The following is a 14,509-nucleotide window of genomic DNA, read 5'->3' on the forward strand; positions in this document are numbered from 1 at the left end:
ACCTCATTCAGTGTCCCTAGTCCGTGTGAAATTTTGAGGTTAACTGGGAAAAGGTTCCCGAGGAAACAATATTCAAACTATGGAATGAATAGCATAAGCAGCAGAAAGGAGAAACACAGGAGTTAAAGGGTACCAAAAGCCCTGAAAATGAGACAGAAACAGGAAGAACAGACAATAAGGAAATGGGGCATAAACAGGGAGGAAAGTAGAGGAGGAGGAAATATAAGCAAAAGACAAAATAGTTCTTTTTATTTAGTTTAGTGTTCTTTGGGTCATTGGGAATAAAACAGGCAGGCAAAAGGTCTTAGACTTAAAAGCGGAACAGTCAGCAACCATGATACTGTGAGTGAGCTGAGTAATGTACAAACTTCTGAATGATCATCCAAATTTGGTCTTTGAAGTTCATCATACTACTAGGATTGAACATGTTGTTTCTGAAAATATATTTATTCACAAAGAGTGATGCCTGTTATTCGTCGTGTCTCACAGAAACTCTCATTACTCTTAAAATAACTTTCTTCTGAGTCATTTCTTCTCTACATAAAATCCAAAAGGCCTACGCAGCAGCTAGGGAATAAAGATAGGTGGCCAAAACATCTACTACAGGATAAGTTTTAAGTTTCTCTTGCGTATCACAGCATCAAATATCCTAAACTGAGGCCTTTTTAGATTATACCCTCATGTGACCCTAAGTCAAAGACTTGCTATATCTAGAGATCAGCCAAGAGATGTGAAAGTTTTTAGGTTACGTACTCTTGTTTCACTCAGCTGGTAAACCAGGGAGCAAGTTATGAACACAATGTCTCCAGAAATTTGTTGCCGGCGATGTATCAAGGGAAGGACAAGAACAGCAAATAAATCTGCCTGAGCCAAGAAAGATGATGCTAGTAACTCCCAGAAAGGGGGACTTCAACTCCGCAGCAGCAGCTGGAAGGAGTGTCTGGATTCTGGAGGGACCCTGAGCACAGCACAGGAGAGGGGCCTGTCTTTGGTAAAAATACCAGGCACCAAAATGAGTTGTTATGTCCTGTTTAAAGGGTAGTGGCACAATGCTGCAGCATGTTCACGTCTATTTCACAGTCCCAAATTTCTTTTGTCCACTCTGAGCAACTCTAAACTGGAATAGGTAATGTAGAAGTTGGTTCAGGACCTGTTGTTTGTAAGTGCAGAGTTATTATTTATTCTACAGATAAACCTAAAATCAAATCTCCGGATCAGAACTGTCCCCTTTCTTTCAGTATGAAACGTTTGTTAGGCAGCAACCTTGATCCAAACTCCGTGGATAATGTGAGTCTATAATCAGTATCTTCATTTTCAGTGAAGATAGTTGCCTGATGCGCTTTTTCTAAAAACGCTGCCAATATAACTATTGATGTTGAAGCAAATTACAGTGACGTAAGGGTGCTTGGAAGTACTGAATTGCCTTTTCATATAATTATCTTAAATGTCGTGTTGGCAACATACCTTATTTTCAGATTGTTTTACAGCTAATGTATGTATCGACTGTGAGCTGAACTGCATCCAAAAGACAAGCTAATCTTCATTTGCAATTTTTCCACATAATGGCCTCTGTAATATATTAGTATACAGCTTTATTCTGCTCTGAAAAATAGACAATTATGGATGACCATCATTCCTTGGTTTGCATACCCTGAGTATTTGGGCTTCAGACAGTGGACTGGGGGTGGAATGCCCTTGTGCAGCTGCTATTTCTGCCGATGGTCAGCTGCTACCTTGCACGCGCACTGGGCAGCACTGGAGGCCACTCAACTGAAGCCATGCTGGCACCTCCCCTAACTGGTCCCAACATTTTTTTACTCTTTGATCTCATAGTTGCTAGAAATGAACCTCATTCCCCAGCATTTAATTCCTTGAAAGGTGCACATGATATACATACACCATGGTTGCTCCTGCAGCCTGAAATCAGAGTGGCCCTATGCCATGATGTCAATTAAAGAGAGATTTGTGCACTTCTAAAAATTTTACCTTTTCCCAAACAAAGAACAAATCATGTTAGAAGAATGAAATTAGCCAAATTGTATACCTTTACCCAATGGCACAAAATTAATTCCACAGGATTTTCAGTACCTTTTAAATAAAATCTAATTCATTATTTTTTACGTAACATTTTCAGCAAGTCAGCGACTAAGTGATAGATAAGGAAGAAAGCCAGTATATTCTTGGCCCTATGGTCATAAAGCAGGATTAAACACTGCTTATTTAAATAATATAACTATAGTTTTCTAAAGAATAATAAAAATGGCAAATATATTTGCAGAGAGACAACACCTCTAAATTTTTTGCAGAGGATAGGGTTTATTTTTTTGATATATTTCACAAACTCTGTAGAAGTGCACGTGCAGGTTGTATTTTTTAAAAGTTTAGTAATTGACATACACATGCTATTACTTTTTAAAATCAGAACAGTATGTCAACACTAAATTTGTTTGAATAAATACATAGCAAAAAAATTTGTTGGAGACTACACTAAAGCAAAAAAGATCTTCATAAGGAGGAAAGATTCTTGCTTATTATTTATTTAATCTCTGAATTTCGAACAACTACGTTTGTAAAGTTGTGAGTCTCGTTCATTTGAGAGGAAAATTAAACAAAATTTGTGTAAAATAGGTGCAGTAACAAGTTCTGGCCTCAAGAGGGAGATATATCACCACGTCTAAAAGTTTTCCAAAATGAAGGAAAAAACCACTTTTTACTAAAATAGAACAGATGCTGTTTGCTTGTGGGTAACTGCTAAATATATTGACTTCTGCTATATCATTGACATGACTTAAGATATAATGACCACGATTCCCCCTCAAAATCAGAACGTTTAATTCAGCATTTCCTATTATTCAAGGCTAATTGGTTAGAAGAGGTTAAGTCTGTCATCTCACAAGAGATATTATAATTCTTTGACCCATGAACTTGTTTTGCAGTTAAGATTTCTGAGTTTTCCTGGTTTTATAGGGAAAATGGTGATTGCCACTATTCTCTAAATATGGCAGCAGCAAGGAGACATCAAGATTCACCACCTCTTTTCTTTACTCCATTATTATTCCTCTAGTTTCCTAATTTAGCCTCCTGTTATGCACTCGATTCTTGTTCACCTGCAGTCTCCAAAGAAATCCTGTGACTATTAGTTCCTCCATTAATTGCTTTTCTTTTGCTTCCTAATTCATCTACCTTCCCTTTTAGATAGTTTCTTTTTTCAGTGGTCTCTAGTGGGCATTCCTTTACACCCTTTTTAGACCCTAATTATGACTTACTTTTTCATCCCAAAATTTGGATAAGTTTACGGAATAACAATAAATAGAATAAAATAACAACGATCTCTGATCTTTTTGCTTTTGTCTTCTTATTCTTCATTTTTAACCCCAGAAGCATCACTGTTTCTAACAAATTTACTATTTTTTTCTGGTTTTCTGTACCTCAACAGAGCTGTAGGAGATTTGCACTGCAATGCATAGATGAGATTGACCCTAGTTTGGACTTACCTGAGCCAATTTTATGCTAGCTGCTATAGTTCAGTTGCTGCTAATAATGCAGCATTATTTACATTTTAAATTAACTTGTGCGTCTTTAATCTTGTAAGCACAATGAGGAAACATTCATGTAGACAGATGCTGGCATCAGTAGGGAAAAAGCAATTCGTAATATTAAGTTACTGTGACTTAAACAGCTACACTGTCTACTACCAAAAATCTGTTTGCGTGTTGGTTCTCCCTCTGTCGTCCTGGAGAGTTTCCAACATTGTCCAAGGGAAACCAGACGCAAATCTAGCCCTCATTTTGGTAACCTTACTTGACCCACATGAGAATCAGCGTTCAAAATAAGTCTTTACTAACAATAAAGGAATATTCAGGTAAGATTCCAGTTTGATTTGCTAAGAACAGCTCAGCTGTTTGTGGGGATTATCATCTGTGCTCCAAAACCTAAAGCAAGGATGAGAAAACAATTTTTTGCCTTTCTGGTTGCTTTCAAGATAACTTTCAAATACATGCGTAAGCATACAGACAGTCTGAAACAAGCCTCTGAGAGACAGTTTCCTGTCCATATTTACCACAAATTATGTTCACTCTGATGCCTAATGATGACAACTATAATTTAAGAGTCAGCATGATTTAGTGCTTAATTCCTGATCATAACATACTGGAAAGGATGAAGGAACGAAAACCAGTTGCTGTCAAAACATATAAAGATACACAGGAGGAAAAAGAGATGAACATATTTTGAGGAGTTATGCAATAATCTTGCATAAGTGGACTTGATCTTTCTTCTCAGGTTAATCCTCTGTAGACCCTTCAACATTTCTCTTGCTCTGACTCATCTCCAGCATGTACACATTTTAAGGCAATGATGTGTTAACAACAGTAGATAGACTGGAATTTGATTTAGGTAGAAGTTAGTAGCAATGTATTATTTAAATAATTAAATATTTAGAATAGAGCATGGTGATTTTGGTATATGGTATCTTTCTGGAATACCCTGTACTTCCTCGCAGAAGATACATAAAACATAAGTATCCAAGAGCCTAAGTATATTATGCAACAGAACAGCTAGAGCTTAAAACGTTGGGAAAGGCATGTCACTATGAAAATTTAAAGCAATGAACATTCTCCCTCACCCTTCCATATTTACCATATTTAAGGGAATATTAGAAAACACAATTTTAAATTTAATAGTTTTCTGTTTAATAATGGTGGCACTTCAAGGAGCCCTAAAATCAATACAGTAACTAGTTAACAGGGTAGCTCAGAAGTTATCTCAAATTCTTCACAACCAACCAACCTTCTCCCCTGTACCTGCCCCCTATAAGACAGCAGTTATAAAGGATTCAGTCCTAACAACACAAGAAGATTCCTCTTAAACTGCCATACGCACCTTGAGGTAAATTCCCAATAGCAATTTGACTCTTTCTGTCTGTGTTTTGAAAGCTAGTGCCATCACTGAAAGCTTCCAGACCTATTTCAGTGGTTTCTGAATGCCTTTCTCTACCTCTATGAGAGAACTGAAAGCACTAAACAATCCCAGGCAATAAAGATTGTCTCTGCACTGATAAAAAGGAGTCAATCATAAGATCATCTTAAAGTCAATACTGATTAGTTCTCCAAGTTATTGCTGTGTCCCTTCTAAATCTGGAGCCTCTATTGGCTTTCCAGGTAGGTCACCTAGCACCCACTGCTCACCTTTGAATCTGTCCTTTGCTACAGTGAGGGCAGGAAGTCCACCTCTTGCATTCTTACTGTTCCCTCTCTCCATCTCCAGCTCTGCTGCACCCTTTTGCCTATTAGCAGAGATCCAGAAGGTAAGAAATAATCCTTGACCAATTTCTAGAAAGTTTCCAGTTCACAAATAAATAATGCGGATGGCTCTGCTGCAGGCTTGTGGCTAGGCTGTGATACAGATGATTAAGACATGACTCTGGGTTGTAAAGCCAATGGTCACTTAAAACTGATCTGAGTGACTGCATTAGAAAAGAAGAGGAGGGCTCACAGGATCATGTATGCAAAAGCAGCTGTTACTCGGTTCATCTAAGCTGTTAGTAGCCATCCCTGAGCTGAGATGTGGTATCCAACTATGTATACAACAAGAGAGAATTGGGAGGCTTTTTGCAGCCGAAGGTCTCACATCAGATGTGAGCCAAACGTTGGATGTAGACATATCCCTTACAACCAGTTCTAAATACTAATAAAGACATACCCCTAAATCAAGGCTACTGAACTTATTTGTGAGCAGATTTTTTCTATTTCTCTCCCTCTCTCTTTTTTTCCCCCCCAGATTATTTGGAATATCTTGCCAAATGCTGAACGTAAAAAATCCCTGATGTAAAACTGCTCACTGCCAAATCATTCTAAGGTCTTTACATTGGAAATTCGAACAGTTCTGAAAAAGCATATGCTTCATAGTAGATGTGTTTCATTAAGGAAGTATAATTCCTGCAGTCAGTTTTAGATGTAAAGATACAAATTCAGAATTTGCACAGCTTACATAGAAGTTGCTGTTTTTGCAAAGATTGCTGGTGACAAACTTGCTCGGACTATTTGTGGTAAAGCAAATGCCAAAGAAAAGTGAATGTACTTGGAGGAGCTGTTTAAAATTCAAGTTAGGAACCAAGTGTTTTGGAGGAACAGAGGGTTCACTGTGTTTCATCTTCTAGTAAAGAAGTATTTGTCTGAGTAAAAGTGAGTGTTCCATATGTATCTTACATTACTGCTTAATAATAGTTTAACCAGCTTGAAAACTGAGGGATGGGCTTTCAAAGCAGGGGAGTGTCATCAGACTCAAAACAACAAAGCACAAACTTGACTCTCAGTACAAAATGTGAAGTGACATTTTCAATTATGCTGCACAAGGCAGCAAGACTGCTGAGAAAACTGTGGAGTTGCCAAGGAATTTCTGGATCTGATACCTCTTTCACTTACTGGTTTTTATAAACTGGTCATCAACCAAGAGCAGTATTTCAATCTAAATTGTACGAAGCAGTGTAAATAAGATTCAGAGATGAGCAAATTTTGGCAAGCACTCTATCTATTAGGAAAAATATGCAATCAATTTATTTTATGAGGGTCAGTATTAGAAGCACTGTTACTAAGTTATTGAAAGCAAGAGGGCTGAGGGGAACACTACAACACTTTAAAAATCCTTTATCTGGTAATCCAAACCAGTCCCATTCCCTGTTGATTATCTTTGCTTTTTCCACCTGTTCTGTCATTACTGATTTCGGTTCTGTGTTTTTTCTTTGTTACCAAGCCCCATCAGTGTTATCAGTTCCTATTAGTTTTTCACTACCTTAACCCCATAGCCCCAACTTCATTTTGTCCTCTATGCATGCTTTTCCCCCTAATGATGGAAATCACCTCCAAACACAAATAAACTTTGCTTCCCCTAAAGCAATCCAGCTTCTACCTTAACTGTACTCGTGTGTTTTCAGTCCATTCTCTGCCCAGAAGCAACTCTGTCCTCTTTCAGTCTAAACAACACAAATTCTTTCCGTTTGTGTCAGTTCTCCAAATATTTTCTAACCAACTGGCTCTCCACTGCCCAAATGGACTCCCAGCCATAACTCCAATACAAACTTGTTCTACCAAATCCGTTAACCATTTGCAGAAGCCTACCGTTTAGTCACCTTTTGTGACTACCCTCTAAAAATGCAAATCTTTCCCACCCAGACACACAAGCTATTTGTCACACTACCCAGTTTAACTCTGATATTGCACTCTCCTTTATAGACTGCACTGATCCTTAGTTCCTCCTAGACAGGAAAATTATTCCCGTTACTCCAATAATTTGGAAAAGGGGTCTTTACTCTCTGCTCCACTGAGGCATCTTGGGTTCAGAGGGGCTAAATGGTTGCATGAGGGCGAGGGGGTCCCTGACTGGGTCCTGGAAGGCAGCAAAGTCTTTTATCCGGCTCTTTGCTGTAGGATCCCTGGGGCATGCTCTACCCACAGCAGAAAAACATGCAGAGCAGCATTGTTTTATTCCCTTAGCACGTCAAGAAGGTGGGTAACCAGTGCCAACTAGGCTCCCCAGACAAAATACAGAGCCAATGGATTTGAGGGCAAATTCATGAAATGTGATAAGCTAAAAAGATGGGATCCATAGATATCAAATCTTTCTGTAAGAGGCAGAGCCTTTGATAAAACAAGCTGTAAGTCTGTATAACAGGAAAAAATTAGCAGTTTGCTCCATACGATTAACCCTGGGGCCTGCAAAGCAAACACATCTTCATTTAAATGGAGTGTCTTACAAATGGTTACATTTCCGCCCTTTGTAAGAGTGCCCTCAAAAATCAAGTAGACGGGATTATCAGTGACCACACATTATGTCAGTATAGTCAATCTAGTATTGCTTTCTAGAGAAGGAGATAAAACTGCCTGAATAAGGTTTTTTATTGTTATTATTATTTTATTCACATAAGAAGATCGAATATGCATTGTCATTAGATCAGCCCAAGATCAGTTTTTTTTTCCAATTTTTCAGTTTGCACATAAAAATGGGGGAAAAATAAATTATTGGTATGATTTTAAGGAAAACTTAGTTTTCTTACAGAAAGTAAACCTTAAAGCATTCTGAAACTGATACTATAGACACCTCGTGTTACATATGAGAAGTGGCAATCGGCCATCTTCTTACAGCAAAGAACTCTACTGACTTTACCTGTGAGAATGGTGATGTTATATCTTTTTCCCCTCCAGTTAGTATAACAGAAACTACATAGCTTAATCTGCATTCTAAAAATTCATTTGGGGTAGCTACAAAAAGCTGAACTACACTTCAATGATAAGAGGAACATTCAGAATTTGGTATCAGTCATGGTTCTCACATTTAACTCCAAAAAGTAATTTCTGAAACACACAAGGAACTGCCACAGAAATTGTTATGCACCCCAGAATGGAGGTACCCAGTACTAAAGGCATAAGAAGCATGTGCCAAAGAATTAGCTGCAGTGCAAGGCAAAATATGGCAAGAGTATCCAATATTTATTGCAAAGCAAGAAAGTGATCCTATGTAACAGCAAATGGGCCAGTCAAGCAGAATTCTCTTTGTAAGTAGACAGACAGATTATCAGCATGATAATGCCCATGCAAGGATATCTGCATAATTTGCAAGTATGAAAAACTACATTTTATCAGTTTCTGTACATGACTATTCTCAATATAACTGAGAAATTAATAAGGCTTCCAATAAATGTTGTAGCATATGTTCAACAAATTGCTTACTCTCAAGATATTACCAGATTTATACTAATTCAAGATTATTCCCAGTGTGATAAAATACTGGAACTTCCTTGTTTGCCCTATTACCTAGCTAAAATATGACTTTCAGTGGTTTTGAGGCAGCCAGTCACTTCTAAAGCTGTTGTTATCCCAAAATGAAAGGTTGAGTTATTTTAGTTTTGTTTTACAATCTCAATAAATAAAAGTTTTTAGGCTAGATGTTTGCAGCAGTGTAACTGGATTACTAATGGGCATGAACGTGCTTCTTCCGTCATTAAGTTCTTATTTCAGATCTGACTTCTTTAGCACAAAACTACTGCTAACAAAAGTAGTATTGAATTATTGCTAAGACATGTATTCATGCAATTAGGAAACTCCTTTTTGAGTTGGAGACTTCTTATTAAATAATAGAATTAACGTAAATGCCAAATGACGATAATTAAAAAAGCAATGGCACGCTTTTGATACTCTGCTTAGGGAATTATGAAACAGGAGTTCGAGCAAAAGAAAGGACTCATTTGTGACACAGGTATGGTATTTTTAGTTAGATTTTGTTTACAATACTTCATAACATCCCATAAGGGAGGAATTTTCTATTTTTCTATTACTTATGTCAAAATAAAGTACCTTAGCAAGGCACCATAGTGTTACTGAGGCAGGATTTACCTTGGTAAGAGCTCTTGTATGGAAAAATTGGTTCTTTACTAGTCTTACAAGCAGAAGATATAATTACTAGCAACAATGGAAAAACTTGGGTAAATAAGCAGCTTGGGAAAACCTTATATTTCTTTAAAATATTATAGTTGCTTTGCAAAACATTTCAAAACTTTTCTCTTGATTATTTTTATTCACCATTCAGGAAGTAAATTTTCAAGCCATTTAGTGTAGCTAGCATACATCTTTCTGCAGGAAATAAATACGAAACTTTCTTGTTTGCTGCTTTTAAGGGCATGGATCACTGAGCTATCTCTCCTCTTCCTAGCAGTGCTCTTTGCATCTGGTCTTCTTTCTGTTTAAAGCCCTTCTTCTAGTCTGAGCCCCTTCCCACAACATACTTTATAAGGTTATTTTCAAAATCCAGGATCAACGTTTCCCAAACATTCATCACAACCAGGAACACTGAGAAATTATAGAAAAAAGCAGCATCAGCAGTAGCAAAGTTCCTCGAGGACAAGAGCAGCAGCTGTCATCACTAGCTAGAAGGGTTTCCTTTGGCCAGAGAACAGCTAACTACCTTTAATTGCTGTCAGGAGCTCAATCCACTCTCCAGAGGAGGTGAGGAGAGGAAGCAGGTGTTTCCAGCTGCAGCCAGTTGTACAGCTGGTTCTTATTCCTCCATCCTGGCAGGACTGAACTGCAGCTGCAGGGAATCACACTAAGACAGATGACCCCCAAAAAGAGAATTACCTTTTCAAAAAGTTTGAGAAAAATAAACATGATGATTTGAGAGGGTGATGCAAAAAGTTTCTCTGCCACCTGCTTCTTGCCAAAAGGACGCTAGGCAGCTTCTAGTGAAGGGAGCTGGTCCCTAGATGCTCCACAATTCCATCCCTTAAACAGGCTCTTGTAGTATCATTTGAAAGACAGCATCTTATGTATTCACAAGCAGCTTTGATGGGATTTGTTGCTGCACAGAATGAAGGGCTCTGTATCTGTCAGCTTCATCTGGACTAATTTTAATACTACACAAACTTAAGCACAGAAACAGCTTGCACTTATGAAGACGGTTCTTTCATCAGAGTCCGGAAGATGAACCCCAGCGATCAGGACGGAGGGAACAACTTGAATCGTTAGGCACTGCCCTTTAGAGCTGACTGTTTCAAGGCCGACAGCTGCTGTTCCCTCCTTTGTTCAAGAAGAAATTTCTCTTTCTGTGTTTTCTGCCCTGACTTTATATTCAAATATCTCTAGCTCAACTAGTCATAATACTTCCAATGTCTTCAGAAGTTAAAGAAATCACACATTGTAAGAAGCATTTACTGAAGTTATAGAACTAAGTCCTTCTTTTTTTCTTAGCTCTTGCGGGGCTTGATAACACAGAAGATAATGCAGATACCAAATTTAGCATTTAGATGCCAAGATCACCCTTTAATGCATATTTCATGAATTTTAAAGGATTTTGAAATCTAGTAGAGATGGAGCTTCCTTTTCTGGCAGCCATTTTACTAAACTATATTGAGGATGGACATGAAATGTTCTGAATAGGGGAATTCTCCTCTACAATGGCCAGGAAGACAAACCCATCAGAAAATTGAAACAAAAATTTACTATGAATGTAAGCTAATAATTATATTATTGAGATGGCTAAGTCCTTATTTGATTATTCATTCAAATTCACCTCCCTTTCCAAAGTTTATCTTTTGTCTTGAAAAGAACTCTCATAGTGTTAACTACTGCAAACGTTTCCACTTTATAGAGTTACTTCTGAAGAAGTGATCTCAGAAGCCAAGAATGAAATCCTATCTCATCTGAAGTTTAATGGGATAATATATTGTCGTTATTGCTCTAGCATATTGCACTATTAAATTGCCATTATTTAGGAAGGATTATTTAAGTTTAAAAAAAAAAAAGATGTTATGCTTAGTTCCACCAATACTGGAGGGAAAACAATCACTGCAAGGGAAGAGAACTGATTAAAAAGAAATGTGGTTATTATACATGATATGACAGGAATCAAGAAAATGATTCCTCTATTCTTGGACTAAAGCAATTCTTTTTTATAAAGAAAATAGGCAGATGATATTAAGTATAACTTCATTCAAATACAACAAAGATCCCTGATTTTCCAATGTTTATCTTTCACTTCATCCAAAAAATAACTTATCATGTACCTGATCTTGGCAAAGAGAAGCTCTATTGATAAAATAACATTTTGCCAAGTTTAAAGGCATTGGTGTTAGTAAAATAATGTAGGCAAATTCTGTATAGTTAGTTAAAGTTAACTGCAGTCTATTATAATTACAATGATCACTGCTGTTCTCTACTTCTAGCAGTCACTAGATGAGACTATTTTCATCATTAAAAGAAAACAAGAAAGCAACTCCACCCCTGCCCACAGCTCCATCTCCATATACAGGCTCATCAAGAACACAGCAGAAGAACACAGGATTATTGCCTTACCTCAATTTTTTCCCATATAGTTTCATAATTCTCTTGATGTTGTATATCTTGCATCAGCTGATGAATTAAAGCTGATTTATTTGAGGCAGAAATCTCATTCTCAGTGGGCTGAGTGACAGCAGTCCTTTCTGACTTTTCTTCAATGTATTTTTTAATGCAAGATACAGGCATACAAAGATCTTCATCAGAGAGAATATCACTGAGAGGCCCAGATTCAATACTATCACCTAAGGAGGATACTATATCACTTGAAGAGCTTGGTGAAATTCTACCCATTTTTTTGTGCTTTTTTGTCTGGTACATTGGATACATTTCTGAATCTGAGTTCATTTCTGACAGCTCCCAGTCATCAATGTTTTGAATGGTTTCTCTTCTGGGCTTTTGGGGCAGCAACTTTGTCAAATTTTCTAGTTTTAAAGCTAATACTTCAGTCTGTTTGAGATGTGAAGGAAGTGCTAAATATTCATCAGATCCATACCAGACCTCACCATCTTTACTGTTTTTTTGAGTATAGCTTGGTATTGAGGAGAAGCTTTTATTATTCTTTCTTCTTAGTAGAAGAGGTGATGAGTTGGTAAGCTCAGAACCAGCTGAGGAAGCGCTGTTTTGGCTACGTGTTGGTGAGTTAAAAGGCTCAGTTTTACCTTGTGATTGCCTATTTGGGTCTCTCTGGTTACAAGAATCTGATGATGCAGAAGAATCTGTTTCCGTCTCCTCCAAAGACTGAGAGTTATGAGAAGTAATTCCGTTTTGTAGAGAAGAATGTCCTCTTTTTTTGACTTGTATTGGTGGAGGCATTTTACACATACCTTCAGGTGTTCTGCCAGCTTTCACTTTCTCTGGAGAGTCATGAGACTTATTGTGCTTTGTTTTTTCTTTACAGGTGTAGAAAGAAGACTTCCCTAGACTTATGGGACTGTCCTTAAAGTGATTTTTCATTGCGTACTCAAGATTTCTATCACCTATTGTATTTAAGCAATCATACGACTGACTAACTGCAGATGGACTGTTAGTGTAGGCTGACTGTAAAGTTAAGCAAAGCTTGGACCTGTCTGGTGGATCTAACAATGAGGGTGTACTTCTACTCATTTCATTTTTAACTATCTGAGAGATTTGCCTTTTTAAATCATTGGCTTCCATATAATCTTTAAAAACATCATCTTTCAGAAATAGACCTCTTTTTGGCAGTGTGGGCTGTGTAGGGGAGTCTTCGTTATAGTTAAAGCAGTCTCTTATGGACCTCTTCGGAGTTGAGTTTTCACAGTGAGAGTGTTTGATTTTTTCACTGGTGTGCTGTGGAAGATTGCATTCTGGTTTCTTTAATGTGGAAACTGGTTTGCTGTCAGTAGTTAAAACACCATCTTCAGAGCAAGGGCCTTTAGAAGGAGAGGAGTTCGCAGAAGGAGATACTAGTGAGAGCTCATGTGGTGCTTTCCTGTCTTTGCTTTCTTCTCCATCTTCTGCTGAGAGAGGTACATGGGTTTCTTTCTCGTTTAATGCTTCATTACACTGGGAAGCGATGGAATCAGTCGCTACTGCAAGTAAACCCACACTTCTGATAAGTCCTGGAAAGTCTTTATCCATCTCACTGTAGTTCCAGGATTCAAATGATTTTGCTTTCCCTTGGCTGGAGGTCATATCATCCAGAGCACCAAGCAAATCCTCACTAGGACTGTAGTCAGATAGTTCAAATGCAGTAATACCACAATCCAGTGACAAGTAATTTTGAGAACATTTGATGGTTAACTGTCCAGAATCATCAACTTCAGTTAAAGAGTCAAGACGGTCCTGAAATAGACAAAGAAATGGTACTTTTTTAGAAGATTAATTTTCATACACAGCACACACAAAGTAACAAACTGTCAGCTTCAATGTTTCACTGCCTAACATCCAGAAAAGCATTCATCACTGACCTGCCTGTTTTTGCAGTACCCTGCAGATGAGCAAACCATTCTAAAGTATTTGGGAATTAAAAATGGCAGTAAACTGAAAAATGCTTAGTTTCAGTCTGGTGGAGCAAGTTACATAAAAATAGCAACTCACTTTTGATTGGTATTATCCTCCTTAAATTCTACTCTCAGTTCTGCTTACTCTGTAGGGGGGACTCAGAAATTCCATCCAACAGACTTGTAGTATTTCCTGTGTTAACTACCTTAAATAGGAGGAAGGGGATCTTGGGGACTGCTGAGTATATCAGCTACCTTGTTAATCTCAGAAGTCCATGCTGCTCTACGGTCTTTTGGTTGATTGCCAGAATGTTTTTTCCAAGCATCATCTAGCAATGACAGACATTTCTTCCCATATTTATGAGATGAAATTTTACTTTTTTGTAGCATTATCAACTGAGGATTTATCTGCTGGATATTTGGAGCACAAATGGAGAACAGCTCAAGGAAAAGAAAGTATAGCCAGGAATCCTAAACCTCCAGCCTGCCATGTCGCCTTGTCAGCAGCTTCTCGATGGAAGTCCTTCAATCTCAGAAACACAGATATAGCCAGAGGAGACCATCTCAGGTGGCAAATGAGATTTCAAGATCTAAGTCAAACTAATGTTTATAAATATTTTGGTGACTTATTTGAAGGATACTAAAAAAATCTGATTACATTAAGATCCAAAAGTAGCTTGATGTATAACAATCACAGCAAAATTATGTTTAGTCAACAGTTTA

At 37.7% G+C, this 14,509-nt stretch overlaps 1 protein-coding gene across 1 annotated transcript in view; it reads right to left on the reverse strand.

Annotated features, from left to right (window-relative positions):
- The window catches only part of AKAP6 (A-kinase anchoring protein 6), a 290,842-nt gene that overhangs the window by 174,784 nt on the left and 101,549 nt on the right, over positions 1-14,509 (reverse strand). The window contains exon 5 of the mRNA XM_075151694.1: positions 11,841-13,628. Coding sequence (XP_075007795.1) covers positions 11,841-13,628 — 1,788 coding nt within the window. The remainder of the gene's footprint in view (positions 1-11,840; positions 13,629-14,509) is intronic.

Source organism: Calonectris borealis, chromosome 5 (assembly GCF_964195595.1).
Source record: "Calonectris borealis chromosome 5, bCalBor7.hap1.2, whole genome shotgun sequence".
Taxonomy (NCBI): domain Eukaryota; kingdom Metazoa; phylum Chordata; class Aves; order Procellariiformes; family Procellariidae; genus Calonectris; species Calonectris borealis.